Source organism: Halichoeres trimaculatus, unplaced genomic scaffold (assembly GCF_033239565.1).
Source record: "Halichoeres trimaculatus isolate MK-OKI-2021-1 unplaced genomic scaffold, fHalTri1.1 fHalTri1_scaffold_21, whole genome shotgun sequence".
NCBI lineage: Eukaryota > Metazoa > Chordata > Actinopteri > Labriformes > Labridae > Halichoeres > Halichoeres trimaculatus.
The window spans coordinates 14497611-14515794 of NW_027437199.1; the positions used below are offsets into that span (position 1 = coordinate 14497611).

General features: G+C 38.1%; 2 protein-coding genes across 2 annotated transcripts; one reads left to right on the forward strand and one right to left on the reverse strand.

Moving 5' to 3' along the window:
* Window positions 1-6426: 6426 nt before the first annotated feature.
* On the forward strand, window positions 6427-11338 carry LOC141810939 (NXPE family member 3-like). Its single transcript, XM_074698801.1, has 6 exons — window positions 6427-6540; window positions 7538-7981; window positions 9651-9949; window positions 10061-10131; window positions 10493-10699; window positions 10782-11338. The coding sequence occupies exons 1-6, from the start codon at window positions 6427-6429 to the stop codon at window positions 11336-11338; spliced, it is 1692 nt and encodes a 563-aa protein (XP_074554902.1).
* Window positions 11339-13723: 2385 nt separating this feature from the next.
* Window positions 13724-17430, reverse strand: LOC141810604 (uncharacterized). The gene is made up of 4 exons (XM_074698299.1): window positions 17278-17430; window positions 15221-15991; window positions 15084-15116; window positions 13724-14590 (listed from the first exon to the last, which is right to left on the reverse strand). Exons 1-4 carry the CDS (start codon window positions 17291-17293, stop codon window positions 14541-14543), a joined length of 870 nt encoding a protein of 289 aa, XP_074554400.1. The 5' UTR covers window positions 17294-17430; the 3' UTR covers window positions 13724-14540.
* Between the last annotated feature and the right edge of the window lie 754 nt (window positions 17431-18184).

Below are 18184 nucleotides of genomic sequence, written 5' to 3' on the forward strand. Positions count from 1 at the left end.
TCTCTACTTTAATCCTCTTGATCCTGTTCCTTCTTTCTGTAATTTGAAGCTCTTCCACCTGGTAATGATCCAAAGGGGCAAAATGCAAATTCTTGTAAATTTTCTGAGTGGTCATAGTGAACCAGTTCCACCTACTTCACAGCTCTGCCTCTTTACTTGCGGTTACATCTCAGACTCGACCTACCACTGGCTGAGCGAAAGAAGTTTAAGCAAATGAGAGATAATGTCGCATGTGAGGCACATCTGACATGAGATGCTTTCTGCTTCAGAGGGAGTTGTCCGTCTGTGGATGGATTTAAAACTGGATAAACTTTTTAGGTCATGCTAATTTTTATCACAAAGACTCAGCCACTGTGTTCTCTCCAAATTTACTTAAATTGAGGTAAGACATATTATTTTTTTATATTTTTATTCACCTGAAATTTGAATTAAGTATTTCCTTTGTGTCAGGACTGACTCTAAATTTTGTTGATGAGGAAAAGGTTGCATTTTATTTTGAATCAGGATAAAATATGTATAGTGTTTAAATTCTGACTGCAGTTTTATCATCGTTGCATTTTTTTGTAATAACAAAAAAAAAAAACTATTATAGGATCCCCTGGTTTGTGGTACAGATTCAGTTCCTATTTTCTTTTTTTTCAACTCTTACAGAATATTTTCATGTGTTTTTTCTTTCCCTATCACCCCTAAAATGTTTTCCTGACACAAAATGTAGAAAGGTGTAAACAGTGTGGTGATCAGGGTGTCAAAGTGCAATGTGCAGACAGGAACCTGTGGTGTTTGTGCATCATGAAGCGACTGCTCTGTTTTTTTTCTTTCTTTTTTTTTTTGTAAGGAGCTATGTTTTCATCTGAAGAGAGTGTAATTGGCAGTCCTGAAAGCCTGTGGAAAGAAGCTTTTCTTGAGCCGAAGCTTACCTAAACTAGTTTAACTCTTATGTTTAGTTAACTGCTTAGTTTGGTCGCAGTAACTACTGCACCCTGGATTTACAAATTTTTAAAACTCTTACAGCCTTTTTTGATCATAACATCGACAAAAAGACTGCTTATTGCTGCTTTATGCTGCTGCTTTATTAGTGCTGGCAGTTAGAAATGGGGTGGGCAATCTATAGGTGAACAAAAAATCCTACATGTAACAACAATAGGTCTTCTTTTCTCCCAGGGTCAGCTTTTTGTTATGTACAGTTGCTACCACTACTGCTACAACTGGCCTAACAGGAACAACCTGTAAGGGGATCTGTACTGCCCACCTCTGAGCAGACATGTTTTTCCTTCTTCTTCTTCTTCTTTTCTAAGATGTTTTAGGGATGAGCATACAGCCAAGAGAGCGCACTCACAAACACGTGCGCTTTAGAGCTGAAACAATTAGCTACTGGAGAGAATGATCCAGAAAATGTATGGAGAAGAATTGTACATCATCCCATTAACTACAGCTGAAGTTGATTTAATCACATACTGCACACTGCACACTGCACATTGAATTCTGGCCATACCCAACATGTTAAATACTAAACTGGTCTAATACATGGTCAGTAAAAGGTGGACTGCTCTGTGCCAACCCTGCTGTAAAACATACAGGGTAGAAGACAGGCTGCGCCTTACATGACCATTCAGAATTGTTTACAGACATGTTTGATCATCTAACTGTGTTTTATCTGTGCTTTTGATGAGAACATGAGTGACAGAACAAAAACTTTCATTTTCACCACTATTTTCATGTTCACGTTCATATAAAGCCAGCATTATGGAGAGAATTTTGTTTCTTTATTATTCAATCAAAAAGAATAGATTTGAAACCATAAGGAGATTTGTAAGCAAAAGAGAATAAGTGAGAAATGAAAAAAAAATTGAGATCAAAACAGAACAGGCTGCAATTGAAAAAAAAAAGTTGAGATCAAAATATAACAGGTTGCAATTGGAAAAAAAAAAAAAAAAACACCTGTTGTGTTTTGATCTCAACTTTTATTTTTGTGTTCCTGCTAGGTGCGCCTGCTCACTGGGGCTCACCTGGATTGTTGCTTGTGCTGTAATGTGTTTATTCCCATTGGATATGTTCACTAAGAGCTGAGTCTTAGACCTTCTGGCTCATTCTGAGGACAAAGAGGAGAAGGGTCAGCTTAAGTGCCTAAGTGTCCCTGAACAGATGTGTCTTCAGACATCACTTAAAGTAGAAAGGGACTCTGGATCGTATAGAGTTGGTGATTCGTTCCACCATTTGGGAACAACAGAGGAGAAGAGTCTGGCTAGAGATTCAGAGCCGCACTGGGCCGGGAGCACCAGGCGTCTTTCACAAGGAGAGTGTAGTGGGTGAGAAGGAGTGTAGACCTGGATGAGGGACCCCAAGTAGGCAGGAGCCATTGTTGTAAATGTTTTGCAAGACAGAAGAAGAGCTTTGAATTTTATTGGAGCTGCCACTGAAAGCCACTGAGGAGAGATTGACAGTGAAGTACGTGCTGACCAGAGGTGTTGTGCTGCGCCTCTGGTCTTCAGACTCGGATGGCACAATGCATTTTTTTTTCAATGCAGAAAACATTTTACTCAGTCACCCACCTGCCACTGAATGAGTAAATCTGGTTGGTCTACATCAAACTTCTTTATTTTAGTTTTATTTTGTCCAGTCTACACCTCGCAAAATGGAAAATATTAAAGAAGACAGCTCCCGCAAGTGTGCTCAAAGTTGTTATACTATTCTTTACTCTACCTTGCTGTTTTCTGAAGTCCATCACTTGTCATGTTTCTATAATGGCACAGGCAGCCTCCCTGCTTACATAAGATTCTTTATGCTTTTACAAGCAGAAGTGTTCATTGTCATCACACAGCAGAAGTTGTCATAACTGGGAAGTGCATCAAGTCTCTGATAAAAAAAAAGTGATGTTTTCACAAACTGGGACTGAGCTGGATTTGAGATTGTTTGCCAAATCAAGCAATATTAGGGATCCTCTTTTTTACCATGTCATCATTAAGGTAATATTTGTTGAAAGCTTAACTTGAGAAGACTGAAGAATCTTTAAAAAAACAAGTTAAATGGAAACCCTAAAGCTGTTTGTTAGACCTGACAAGCAGGGCACTCGGGTTTTGACTTTTAGGCGTTGTTTTCCTTATCCACATGGGGAAAAGGACCCCACCCGTCCCGCCCTCTACAGTCTGTTTCATCTTAAAGACACAATCAAACAGAATGTATGAACACAGACATTAGAGCAATGTGGAGCAGTGGGTATGAGAAGACAGGCAGTTAGCCACTAAAATGAAAAGACATCAAATGTCACAAGTTCAACGTACACTTCTACAGCAGCTTAAGATAATAGACTTTTGTTACATAGATTGTGAAATCCTCTGGCTCTCTTGTTGACATAAGTTGTGACTCAAAATAAAATAGCATCCTGCTATACAATGACAGGTGGAGCTCAGACCTGTGTTATCTCTGAGTGAGAGGGTTATAAATGTTATTAGGCAGATCTACCTTTTAAAGCAGTCAGACAAATGACAAATAACTAACTTTTCATTTAATTCCTATTAAACTAAACTAAACTAAGGAAACTGCAATAACTGAATGACATATTTTGGTTGTGAGTTTGATTCTGAAAACATCATGACCCAACTTTCATTTTCTTGAATATTTTGTTTTGTAAAACAAGTTACTTGACACCATAGTATTTAATTGATATTGGTGGGAAAATATTTCTGAGCAAGCCTGTGTCCATTGTTAATATTTTACATTATGTGGGAAACATAACAGGAAACATGGCGACTTGTGTTTTATAACATAAAAAACTGAAAAAATGAAAGGTGGCATAAACTGTGTTACAAAATGAATGTGTCTGTTATGGCAATACATCATGATGTAATTGTATTTAATTGAAATAAGTACTTTTATACTTAAATTATCTGGGTCCTTTGTTAATAATTCAAAATTAGTTGTGTTTTATATTATTTTTCAAACATTTTAAATTACATTTGCTTTTTTTTAACCTTTGAAAGGAAGGACGGATTTTCCTTTTTATCATGACAAGTTAAATAGAATTTAGTGATTAGCCAGCTCTTACCTTTAATAGGGTGACATCACATGGGAGTGTGTGACCAGGATCAAAGACAAGGTTGACTCCAAGAAATATGACATATGCTTTGTCTTGACTTGAGACATTAGGGCAAAAATAAATAAATAAATAAATAAATAAATAAATAAATAAATAAATAAAAAGTTTTTTTTTTTAATTGTAAACAATGTTTTTAAGTGTAAAAATGAAATATCAGACCCTATTATTAGTAAATGCATTTGGTTCATGTGGTCCAATCTAATCATGACTTAGTGATGAAACCAGTTGTACAGTTTATCAAGAATAAAGGATTGATATGTTTTCAAAATACCTGCTGAAATTAAAAAAAAAAAAAGAATAGTTCGTCATACGCCTGTAGTTTTATTTTATCACTGGTGCCTGGATGAAGTAAGGGTCTAAAAACACCAATGGTACACCAACTTTAGATGCTCCTGCAGAAACCCGTTTCTTGAAAAAAAAAAAAAAAAAAAAAAAAAACTTCAGGGGGGATACCATGGACAAAAGAGAACTATGTAATGTAATCTGCACCGACTGGATTTACTAGTTCAGCATCAGGTATCCAACGTGATCCATGACGAATATACAACAGGGCGCATCTCCTGCTCATGCCATAAGAAACGGAGTTGGCTTTCTGAATGTGGTGAGTAACGTTATTTCCAGCTTGCAGCTTTGAATTCCAATTATTGGCACCGTAACACTGTGAATTGTGTGATGGATATATGACTATGAGATCTTATGAGATCTTAAAAAAAAAAAAAAAAAAAAAAAAAGGTCGGAAGAGTTGCCTTGGTCATGTAGAAGACATCCATTCCCATTTGCTCAGGGATGACGTGTCTCTGAAGCCCCCTTTAAGGGCCAAACGCATTCGCTTTTATGCACTTCGTCATGCAGCTTTCATTTTTTTAACCGTGGACTCATTCACTTTGGATTAATTTTTATTGGTATTTGAGGCAATACTTGTTGTCAGTTAGATGCGTAAAAGGTGATGGCACGAGCGGATAAGAGCTGGAGATAGGTTCACCTGGTATGGTATTGACTTTGTGACCTGTCTGAGTGCTGCTTTGGGTTGGTTTTATAGGATTCACAGGGTGCGCATTTATACGGACGCTTCCTCTAGGTTTCATCTGATCATCATGGTCAGTGCACTGCAGATAAATTCAATATCCAGAGGTTTTTAGAGTTCGAGTTTTGTCAAAAGTTGTGGACATGTGAGGGGTCAGACATGGATTTTTCATTTTATTTTTTTTTATTATTAAATTTTAATTTATTGATTAATCTATTTTTGTAGGAATATTATCTAAACCTTCAAAGCTTTTAGCACTTTTGTTGTCTTATATTTAATTATTGTCTCCAAATTTACATCCTGGACTGGAGCACTACACTTATATTTAACCATTGCCTTAGCGCCTTTCTTGCCAACACTAAAAACCTGTTCTGGTTAGTCTTCTGGCCTCAAATAAAGCATTAAATAACCCAGAGTTTGTTTGAACGCTAAGCTCTACAAATTCCACCATCCCATGTTTGATCAGTGAACAGTTAAATACCCCTGATTACAGCTATGTGCATGTTTATATTTCAGCTGGCTCAATGATTCAAGTTACCGAAAATTGTTTTTGTCATATTCAACTCTAAGTTAAATCTAACCTCAAGTTTCCTTTATGTTTTAACATAGTTTAAAACTATGCTCAGCTTTAAACTGAAAAAAGTAACTCGGTCAGTTTACCCCCAGGTGGCTCAATTTACCCACTGACTTGGATCAACTGGCCCCTACGCTGGGGGAATTTGAGCCGAGATCATACTTTCATTGCCTTTTATCATGGATGTGCTCTTGGCATTTACACTGACAGGAAACACCCTGAAATAAATGCAGATACTTTTATTAAACTTCTGTATCACATGTCCTCGTTGAGAGGATAGCAATGAGTAGAATATGGCTCAATCTTCCCTACTCTCCCCCATTAAGTGATATAATAAATCCCATTCACAGCCTCAATGGGCGGTCAAGCTTTATGCCTTAACTCAATAAAAGCCAGAGCGCCCCTACTGGAAAAGGGCAATGCGGAAGTTTTCTATGAGGTTAAAGTTTAATATTTTATGAGGTTAAAATTTAACCTGACTGTTTGGTTCATGGTGGGAGCACCAAATAGCTTTGTCACACCATACAGCTGTGAGGCAAGAGCCATACAGGCAGTATTAACCAAAACTGAAATTCAACTCATCATCCTTCTCTGATTTATTGTGATCATCTAAAGTGTTTTGCTGAAGAGTATTTCACCGTTGGGTTTAAGTTGTATCATGAGGATTTCTAACATGGAGAGTCTATAATCTTTTTTTTTATTTTCTCTTGGTCTTCTATCAGAAGAGGCCCAACCATGAAGGCACACGATTTCATTGGGAAAAAAGTCACCATAAATCTTCTGAAGTTCTTCATTGTCCTGTCTGTGGTTGTGGTTATTTTTACAATCATGAACACGGATTTCTTCAAGGTGAGAACTTGTTTTTACTCTCCAGAGCTAGACTGTATGTTGAAGCGTCTTTCAATGTGTTCAAATGAAATATTTGTAATTTTGGTGATGTTATTTTACTGATGCACAGCTTATCACTGATACTATCAGCAGTCTAGAGTTGTTTTTCCTTGCCATTGTAACTTGCTAAATGCTGCAAAGTCCTGTACTCATGGTGGGTTAAGATAAGAAAAGATTCCTTATCTTGTCTTGATGTTGGGGTTCTGCTAGTAAAATTTTATTAACATTTATGGGTCTAGACCATAGACTGTATAAAACATGGACGTAGTCTCGCCGACATCGCCCGTCTATTTCTGAAATGGAAAATGAGGCACGTTGGCTATAGCGGCCATCTTGGTAGTGGCAAGGCCTTTGCGCACAGCCATAGGGAGTTTTTTCAACCAGGCTGTAAATAGGTTAATTTCTGCTTTGAAAATGGCTTTTTGGGTTTGGTGTGTATGTGACTCCCGGTACTTTCAGAGCCAGCCTCAAGCCAACACTCGAGATTTTAGCACTTCATCATTGTCTCATATTCTTAGACCGGAGGTTGCCGCTTGGTCGAGACGTGTGAATATTTTTGTAAAGGGTCTTGAGATAATGCTTGTTATTGGCGCTATACAAATAAAGACTGATTGATTGATTGATTGATTGATTGATTGATTGATTGATTGATTGATTGATTGATTGATTGATTGATTGATTGATTGATTGATTGATTGATTGATTGATTGAGAGAGGCTAAATAAATCCTCATCATGTCCAGAAATACTTTTTCCCACTCATGTATGAGTTGGTGCCCCAGGTGTAATTCACATTCAAAGGTTTATCCAGCAGCATGCACATCAAGAGCTTTCACTGACACTGAACTAATTAATGTGTGCTGCAGAGCAAGACAAACTTCTCTCTTGCTCTTTTGCATTATTTGGTTATCCATTGTTAAATTTATCTTTGTCACCATTTTTCTTTCCAAATCCTGCAGTTCAAGCCTAAAACAACCATCACCCTCAACCCCAGGAACATGAGCACTAAGGCTCCAAAGACTCATGGCTTCTGCGCCTTCAAACCACTGCCTCCTGCAGACGCTCTAGAAGAACGCCAGCTGTTGGACTTAATTGCTTGGCCTAAGACTCCCCCTGTACCAACTCCTCTTCTATTGGAGCAGACAACTGATCCTGCGCACAGCACTTTCACCATTCTCCCAGGGAAGCGAGGAGGAGAGTGGCATGTAGGAGACCAGCTGGAGATTCTCATAAAAATGTACAACTTCCAAGGTCATGCTCAGAAGACTGGAGGAGATTTCATGGTTGCCCGGTTGTACAGCAATTCACTGCATGCAGGTGTGATGGGACGAGTGGTGGATCACCTTAATGGCTCCTACTCTGCTGTATTCCCTTTACTCTGGGAAGGAAACGCACAGGTTGAGGTAAAGCAGAAGATTGTCTATATGTTAATGTTTCGCAGGTGATGCTGAAGGCTGGTTAATTAAATGTTACTGTAGCGCAGGTATTTGGATCGCTCAGCCTCTCCCAGACTTCTGTATACAAATAAGAAGAAGAAAAAAAGGGAAGATAAAAAATGAAAAGATCTAGATCTACTAATGTTTTATCATTAATGAAGAGTCAACATCAGAACAAGATCAAGAGTTTTATCTTGTATTAAACCATCATGAAGACAGCTCTTCAACAAGATTCTTCAACAGACAGAAACTTTAAGTGGAACCAAACACATGTTGAACAGACATCTGCCTAGAGTGTATCAGTATTAGGACAGTGTTGATCATGGTAACACAGTTACCCTTTCTGTAAGCACAACTACATCTGACTATAATTGTGACTTTTGGTAGACAGCAGCTCACTCCCTCTTTCTGGTTCTGTGAACCACCCCTGAATTATTTACTACTGGGCAGCCCTGGATTGTCCTGGCCTGCTTCCAACGCTGCTTCTTACTTTGTTTTGGCCACATGTATTTTTAAACAGGCTGGTTGCTACTCATATTTAGTTCATTTACCATACCGTTTGTTTGCTGTTTCTGGTGATCATTTATTTACCACGTCATTTCTTAATAAGATAATGAGAGAGAGCTTCTTTTCTATTCACTGGCTTTTGCTTCTGTCAGCTCATGGTATAACGCAGGGGTCTGCAACCTGCGGCTCTGGAGCCTGATGCGGCTCTCTGACTCCTTTGCTGTGGCTCCCTGTAGATTCAAAAATGTATTAATGAAATACAGATTTTAATCTATTATTTTATCAATAATTAATTATTTGTCTTATTAGTTCTTTATCTATTTTTTCAATTTTTTGAAATCCATTTTTGTAGACTTTTTACAAATTTAGAAATCAATATTCCAAATTTGATAAGATTTTGCACATTTTTAAATTTCACTTTTTTTCCAATATCTGCATTTTTTTCCAAAATTTTTTAAATAATTTAAAATGGAGCAAATTTGTAAAAAGAAAGATTTTTTTTTTTTTAGCAATTTTATGACATTTTCGAACAGTTTTGAAATTTCCAATTTTTTTTCTTTTTTTTTTTTTTTTTTAAATCAGTTGTACTGAAATATCTTAAATTTTGCAAATTTATGAACTATGATATTACTTCGTTTATATATGGTTTTTATATTTACAAATATATTGAAAATTTTAAAAAGGGACATAACATTTACAATTTTAAGAACACAAAATCTTCCTGTTTAGATAATTATTCACTCAATTTCTAATATGTTTCAAATTTATGCACTTTTTTGTCTTTACTGTGAAGATTAAGTAGATTTTGTGGCTCCTGAATGACTTTAATCCAGGTGAGCTGAGGATAAGTGGCTCCTATGAAGGTAAAGGTTGCAGACCCCTGGTGTAAAGCAACAGATTTGCCAGCTCCATATAGCTAATTATTCATCATGAGTAGGTTGAAAAAAATGTTGCTGGTTGACTTAAAGTAAGTAAAACACTAAAAAGATCTTGACAGGAGACAGCATAAAGTCATGATAGTGTGCTGAGACTTGGACTAAATGTGTATGTAGTATTTTTCTTTTTTTATTGACTGATGCGACTGAACCTGACTACACTAGATGAAAACTCTGCTTCTTTTTTCTATCAGGTGAAACTTCATCATCCAAGCCAGGGGGTCACAGTTTTGCGCAGGCTGAACACAGAAAAACCTGACAGGGTTGTCTTCAAGAGCATCTTCCGTTCCGGCTCAGTCTCTGAAACTACTGTCTGTAATATTTGCTTACGTGAAACCAGCCAGCCACAGTGTGACTTCAGCGACCTACGCACAGGCGAGCCTTGGTTCTGCTACAAGCCAAAGAACCTGAGCTGTGGTGCCCGAATTACCCACATGAAAACAGGATACAACTATCAAAACCTGAAGGATGAGAGGGAGAAGCTCTTCCAAAGGTGACAAACAAGTTCTTTTCCCAGTTCTTTTTCCCTCCTGGTAAATACCTTTTTGATACGGATGTAACTTGTAAAATGTGTAAATAACATAGATTTTATTTTTTTCTTCAGGGGTGTCAACTTGAAAGTCAACCTTAAGGCCTCGGGACCCGACAGTGTCACTGTTTTACCACGAAGAGAGGGTAATTTTTTCTTCTTCAAACATTGCCTGTGATAAAAATTTGAGCTTAAGAAGTCCAACAAAACAAAAGCAGTTCAGTTTTAAATGCAAACAAGCTACTTCTGTTCATGCTGGTGTTGGCAGGATTAAGATTTGAGTCAACTGTTTTTTTTATAGCTGGGCATGTCAACTTTGGTATCCTTTAATAACCCCATAAAACCACTTTATACCAGCTTGAATCCGTAACACGAAGGAAGCACTGTGAGCACACATTTGAGTCCAGTATGCTAAGGTTTAAATTTCCTCTGACGTATGAAGTGCAATAAGTGGGATCAAATGGAGAGACCAAAGAGAATTTATTCTTTCTTTTTTCTCATATTCAGAGCAACCTGTGGCCAATGAAGACAGTGGGAAGTTGGGAACCTCTGGGTATTACTACCAGGGTCTGTGGCGACCACTAGATGGCACCAGAGTTCAACAGTTCCCAAATTCCTCTGCCATCAGTCAGTGTCTGAAAGGCAAAATGCTCCACATGTATGGAGACTCCACCTTGAGACAGTGGTTTGAGTATTTCACTGCTTCACTACCAGGTAGCTGATCCACAGCGAACTCAGGAAATGTTTGAATTCATTGATTTCACAGCTAAATCTGCTGCCTCGTTTGTTTTTTCAGATGCTAAGATGGTAGATCTGAATGGTCCACTGCGAGCAGGACCTTTCATGATATGGGACTCTGCAAACAAGTTCTCAGTGACATATCGTGTCCATGGACTTCCTCTTCGTATTTTCTCACTTCCAATCAGCAGAGAGAGATATGTTGCTAATGAACTAGACAGATTACTTGGTGGCACCAACACTGTTGTAATCTTGAGCGTCTGGGCCCACTTTACCACTGCTCCATTTGAGCTCTTCATCAGACGGATGCAGAACATCCGCAGGGCAGTGGTCCGTTTGTTGGAAAGAGCTCCAGGCACGCTGGTGGTCATCAGGACTGGAAATGTCCAGGCTTTGCGGCAGTCTGGCATGATGAACAACTGTGACTGGTTTGTAGATCAAATCAACAAGGTGTTTGGGGCCATGTTCAAAGGACTCAATGTGAAATGGGTCAATGCCTGGGAGATGGTTCTGGCCCACCACCTGCCAAACGACCTCCACCCACCTCCTCCCATCATCAAGAGCATGATTGATGTTCTCTTGTCCCACATATGCCCCAAAAGTGGAGCCAGCTGAGCAGCTAAGGGAGGGAATATGAAGGAATAAAATAATGCAGGGTAAATGTGGCTTTTAGTCATAAAACAGAATCAAAATAGTTTGATTTATCTGTTGTTGAGGTGTTTCACCAAATGATTCATTTGTCTTCCACTTTGTGTACAGACAAAAAAAATAATGTTTTGCTTCTTTTTGACAAAAGTAAATGAAATCACAATCAAAAAGATCAGAAAAGGGAAATGTGTGATTGCATTTGATAAAGTTTGGTCGGGACTTTGCAAATCTCAAAAATCAAATGTTTTTTTTTTTTTTTTTTTTTTTTACCTTTTGATAGAATGTAAATATTTGGTCAGAAAGTTATCTTGTGAATAAAAGATATTGATTTTTGCTCCTTTATTTCCAAGTTGTTTTGTATTTGTTTCTTCCTTTTTTGCTTTGTTTTTAGATAGTGTTGCAAAGCTTTTTTTGGACTCTCTCTTTCTCATGAGTTCCCTTTGCTTTATCTTTTCGTACAGGAGAATGGGTTTCTGAGAAACTTGAGTCAGAGACTAATCAAGAATGATACACAAAAAACTTTTTTTTTTTCTGTTAAGGAATAAAAGTAAATGATTGGGATTTTGGCGATTAAAAAAATTACACCATTCGCTGTATTTTTATCTTCTTTACCCAGCATTGCATTTTTATCCACTCGACACTTTATTTAAAAAAAAAAAAAAAAAAACAGTCTGCAAGGTTAAATTCTGTTGTGCTGTGTAGAACACCTGGGTATTACCGTGATATCTTATTAAAGTTTATCCAATTAAACAACTTTGCCTTTCCAAAATGGCCACCTAACCAACCAATGTGTTTTATGAGTGTACGGAAAGAACTTATCACACTTCTGCAGATACCATGCTTTTTAAGATAACACTGATTCTTGAGAATTTGGCTGAAACAGGATTTGATTTTGATTTTTTTCTTTTAATATCAATAGATCTAAACCCATGTGTATATAAAGCAAATTCTCAGCTATCAAAAAATGTTTAGTCGTTACCTCTCGATTGTGTAATTTTATCCAAAATGTCTTTTTTTCCATTGTTTCTTAGTTTTTGTCCACACCGTCAGACGCATTGAAAGCTTATAATTTCTGTTCATTTGTCCATATTTTGGAATTGTGGTATGAATAAGTCTGTTGCCACCACAGCAACACACATAGATTTCCAAATGTTAAATATTAACTTTTGTTAATTTTTTACACAGTTTTATTTGTTCCCTTTTAGAAAAACTTCACACTTGCAATCTTTATCATTTGCATAAAATATTCAAAATGACAGTTTTGGACTTGAAAAACATATACATTTTTTTAAACGTTAGACAATTTAAAAAACTACTCTGTATTTAAAAAAAATAATGTGAACATATTTATTTAAAAAAAAAAAAAAAGCTGACTGACGGTGGCGACAGACACCCAATGGTGGTGACACAGTTCTAATGGCTGTTGCAATGGCCCAAGCACAACAAATAATTCAAATCTTTTCTTTCAAAATTAATGTAGTTGACGAATCAATCCAAACAATCAATTTGATCCAACAAATAAAAATGTGTCTTGAACATTTTATCTGTAATGTGAACGACAATGATCATCAACCAGAAAGGCAATGTTTAAGCATGAGCATTTAACATAAACTACCTTAGACTGAAAGGAAAACCTTGGTTTGTGTGACAAAGTGCTACAAGTTATTTGGCAGCAGGTGCTGCAATTATGTACAAAAAGAATATATTTTTCCATGTACAATGATGTAGCCTTAACAAACCTGAATTAATTGCTGCAATTCTAAAGTTCAACCTTAAACAACATTCAATGTTCGCTGCTAAATATTCCATATAAGCTGGGTCTGAGACCTTCTGACTCATTCTGCCCATATATATATATATATATATATATATATATATATATATATATATATATATATATATATATATATATATATATATATATATATATATATATATAACTGTGTAGTGGTCTAATAAATCTGTTCAGAATTGTGAATATTACAGCTTTTTGTTGTGGTAAGGATATTTCAACCTGGTTGAAATGAAATGAATGCATCAGTTTGGAAAATGAACAGTTTTACAGTCATTTAAATGAAAAATGTTGTTCTTGTTTAATGAGTAATGTCATTTTCAAAGTTCTTAAACCAATTTTGCCATTTGCAAGATTTGAATGTTGACTAATGAAGTTGACAACTCTCTTTTCATTAGTAGAACCCGATGTGCCATAACAATGATGTGCAGCACCCCTTTTTAAACTTCAAAGCCTCTCTTCATGTTCAGTTTCTCATTCATTTCAGTTGTGTAATTTGAATTAAAGCCAGTCCAGCAGTCACCTGAAGCTTGAAAAAAAAATCATGAATACAACTTGCCAAGTTTATTCATTTTATTAAGCAATACTGTTCACTTACATTCCTACTCTTTCTCCAGTGTAATTTTTTGATTCAATAAACTTTCTTTTCAAAAATCAACATACTGAACATGTTCAGATCCCTTATGAATTCATTGGTAACTTTCCCCCGATTAGGGAACCGAATAAAAACAAGAAAAGGTACACAGCATTAAGATCTGACAGGGGTAAATAAAGGGTGAACTCTACTGTGCCTTTGACTACACCCCTCTGTAAACTGAAGACACGGATATTCAGGTCCTCTGCATTTATAAACCATAAAAACCAAAGCAGGAACGAGACAGATGTTTTGGTTTCTAATTGAGAATGGGGGAAAAAAAGATACTCCGAGAGGGTTTCTTGCACACATGGGTTGGTCTCAAAAGATTCTTTCTTAACAAAGTGCTTGATTGACCGCTCGCTTTACAGAGGATACAAAAACATTGGATAAAACTGCAGCAAAGGGGGAAATTAAATTACAGCTTCTCCTCCTCAGAAATAGTTTTCTAAAAGAAAAAAAGACCAGCTCTACACATTTAAGCTAAAATGGTGATGTGAGGTTATGAAAACACGTCTGATTTTTTTAAGGCAGGCTTTCTGTAAGGCGTTAAAAAAGTCCATTGCTGTAAGATCTCAAAGGAGTTAGTCCAAAGTGTCTCAGTGTGGCTTTGCGTGAAGACATCATCCTGAGTGCAGTGTGTGTGTAAGTAGGACACAAAGTTGCCCATCTTTACATGTTTCTTCTGTGCATGTCAGTGTGTGATGTGTATGTTTATATATGCTTTGGGTTTGTTCACACTGCTAGGCTGGGTGCTCCTGGATGTCCTTGTACCAGATCACCTTTTTGGGAACTGCAAACCGAGAAGAAACCAGTGAGAACACACAAATCATCAGATGTAACAGAAACATTTATTAAATAAACTGGATTGGTGGGTTTGTTTATGTGTACACTCTGTTGCCCTGTCTGCCGAGCTTGGGCACATTTTGAAGGAGTTTTGTGGATCTTTAACCAAATCTATACCAAAGTCAGATGCGTTGTGCAACAATTCATCAGCAAGCAGATAACTTAGCTTTGTCAGTAAATATCATATTCATAAACCAATGAGTTTCAACAGGCTACAGCCACCTTTCAGACTCTACAGATCCACATTCATTAAAAAGAGGTAAAAATAACATTTTAAGTGTCAAGGGTCTTTTGTCTGCATTCCTTTGGGGACCACAGACTTGTGCACTGAAACACGAGATAAAAACACTTCTAAATGCGGTCTCATTGTAATGGTTTAGTTATCTTTGAAACATCTCAAACATGCTGACACCACAGAGCAGTTTCTGATGTTTGCTTACCTTTCTTCTGTTTGTTACAGATTACATTCCATTCTGTGGAGAGAAAAGCAGTCAGAGTTAAACTTATTCAACTGAAATCATTTTATTATAAGTAGAAAAGAAAATCTGCTAGGTTTCTCCATCTGAATCTCTCTTACCTCTACTGTGATAGTTCAAAGCCTCCACTAGATGGCGACAACTAAGTAGCAGCTTCCCATTGCTCTCGTCCACGTCTGGGCATATGGTGGGACTGACGGAAGGAGCAATGGGAGTAGGAGTTTCTTCTGGATGCTGGGAGTTACAGACTGTCTCTTCTGGCGTTTGTTGGGTGTCTGTGGGCTGGGGCAGGAGGGTGTTGGCGCTAGGGTGAGTGCTGGGGCCCTCTGAGGCTGGCCTAGCCTCACTGATGAAACTGAGACCCCACTGGTTTTGTAGCAGAACACCAATGGCGGGGCGGTCCTCCTCCAGCCCTCCAGTTGTTGCCCCCGCCTTCACCTTGGAGGCGTAGCTGACTGCAGGCTGCAGCTTGGCGGGGCTGTCCTGCACTGGGAAGGCAGGTGGGGGCTTGAGCAGAGACAGACTGTCCTCCACCCACCTCTCCTTGGGATTTACCTTTTGTGGACGACCGAGCCCCTTCTGACTCTCCCTGCGGAGACTGCGGCCTTTGTGCTGCTGGCCCTTGCGTTCTTTTTCCCTGCGGTAGCTGAAGTTGTGTGTGTGGCCTGCTGTGATAGGGCCGCTTTCGGGTGAGAGCTGACGATGCTGGTCACTTCCAGAGATGCAGCCTCCACCTCCTCCTCCACAGTTACCTGAGCCAGGAGATAAGCGCCGGTTGCGAATGTGTGGCTCAGAGCTGGTGGATGAAACGAGGACTGCTGGGTCACACAGAGTATCGGACTCGCACACAGTGTTGCTGGCTTCCCATGAACCTGAAAGAGAGGAGGCGTTCTGTTGGTCAAACATCTGCTGCCAGCGTAAGGCTCAAGAACATACATGCTTAATGAGACTGTGAATTTTTGTCTTATTTAGGCGTGTGCGAGTATCTTGCATAGCAAATAAACAGCTTCTGTACAAACAGGTGTCAGTAAATTTTATTTCCATTCTTCACTGGGGCACACATCCGTGATCTGTTGATTGCATCCTCAGTTAAACTGATGACACATTGCTATTTTATTTGTGGATTTCCTTTTTTTAAAAATGAGATCCATCAGAGTGAAGTATTTTATCTATCCATCCATCCATCCATCCAACAACTGAACAGATGAAACATAAGTATAAGATCACACCACATGCCAGAGATAAACAGCTGAATTAGTTATTGTTACAAGGTTGTAGTCAAGAGAGACATTTATGATGTTCTAAAATGTTTTTGCTAACTAATTTTGTACCACCATAAAAACACCACGCAAGATAAAATATATCCGTATTCCTAGGAACTTGACTACATGAATTAGTAGGTAGAATGACTAACACAGTACTGATTTACATCGGAAGGTTTAGCAGGTTACAGCTAAGAACTGTAACTATCGCGTGAGAAGGTCGATTTGATGCTGTCAGGGGAAGATTGCTCAATCGTTATTCTGGCTGATCATTTTACAGTCACCACATCCGACTGTCAACTCCCCCCGAATGATCTCTGGGCAGGTTTCATGGTAGGATGACTGTTCTTGGCTGTTCCAAACTTAGAAGGAACACACAAGGCCTAAAAAAGCATGCCAGCCCCAAACCGCCACGTTTAAGAGAATCTTCGAGCTACATGCCCACCAAGCCTGTCTCAAAAAGCGACAATATTTTTGAAAGGACGTATAATTTCAGACTCAAAGATCAAAACGCCTTGGCAAAAACAATATGCAACGAGTCATGTAACCGTGCCGCCAGCACCGGTGTTAGCAAACTTTGATTAGCAACGTCATGGTGCCACGGACTTAAATACGCTGTGATTTCTTATTTAAATCTCAGCCTTGAACAAAGTTTCACAATGTCTAACTCGATAGTATTGTCGTCGTTTATATGGCTTCATTTCTGAGCGTATTAGCGCATAAATAGGCAGTTAGCTTGTTAGCTGTTGTCAAAGTTTCGTAACCTCCATTCAAAGCGGCGGGCGGGTTGCTATCACGGCTAGCACGGCTGCTTACGCCGTCGGCAGAACAACAAAATGTGGGCTAATAAAGTGATAAATCCACGTCAGGAGAATCCGATAGTTGATCTGACTTACCGGTTTTGATATGCATGTCTTTTTGTTCGATGAATCGTTGAGGCCGACCTTTAAGGAACTTTTGTTTACAGCGGTTTGAAGACGTCGGCTTGTGTGCTCACCCGGAAGCGTCACGAGAATGTGGGTGGAACAGGAAGTCCTTGCAGATAAGGAGTCCGGCGGGAAACTTGAGGCAATTATGACTTTCCTACAGCACGGCTTTTATGATAAATCTTAAGCAACGATCAATTATTCAATTTAATCTCTTAAAGTTATATATTTAAAGAACACACCACATTAGAAACAGATGGTAAAAGGAAAATGTTACATATTTGTGCCCTGATGATTGGCACAACCTTGGAAAAACCTGGAAAAAGTTTTACTTGAAAAAATATTGTAAGGTTCTTCGCATTAAAAAAAAAAAAAATCTGAAGTGCATATTACAGCTTTAGATGTAAGCATGGCGCTAAAAACAAGTTTGTGTTATCAAACGCGAGCGATCTTTGCAACCTGATAAAAGGAATGTCCAATGTGAGGACAGATGCTTGGTTAACATTTTGCTTATGGCATCTAAGGTAATCACCAGGAGCTGGCACGAAGAGGATCCACCTACTATCAAGACCTGGCTGGACATTGTAGAGGAAGTATATGACATGAAGGGACTCAAAAATATTTTAAGAATTCAAAAAGCAGAATTCTTCAAGAAATTGAATAAATGGGACACCTACAAGACCCCTTGTTGAGACACCACTGATACTCTGCAGGGAGAGTCATTCCAAGCTGCTTAATATAATGAAAGAAAAAACTATGTGTCCCACTGGTATCACCCATGTTTGTACTAAAGTACAAGAAAAATAACTAATCCATTTTTATTTTCGAATTTTATAGAGATGGACTAATAAAGAAAATGGTTAGGCAGACATTTTTT

Bases quoted from the DNA above. Each gene is read 5' to 3' on its own strand.
- LOC141810604 (XM_074698299.1), bottom strand. The intron at 15,117-15,220 runs GTAAGAGAGATT...TTCTCTCCACAG, and splicing joins TTTGAACTATCACAGTAGAG to AATGGAATGTAATCTGTAAC. The intron at 14,591-15,083 runs GTAAGCAAACAT...CTCGGTTTGCAG, and splicing joins CTGTAACAAACAGAAGAAAG to TTCCCAAAAAGGTGATCTGG.
- LOC141810939 (XM_074698801.1), top strand. From the start codon at position 6,427: ATGAAGGCACACGATTTCATTGGGAAAAAAGTCACCATAAATCTTCTG. The intron at 6,541-7,537 runs GTGAGAACTTGT...CAAATCCTGCAG, and splicing joins TGAACACGGATTTCTTCAAG to TTCAAGCCTAAAACAACCAT. The intron at 10,132-10,492 runs GTAATTTTTTCT...TCTCATATTCAG, and splicing joins TGTTTTACCACGAAGAGAGG to AGCAACCTGTGGCCAATGAA.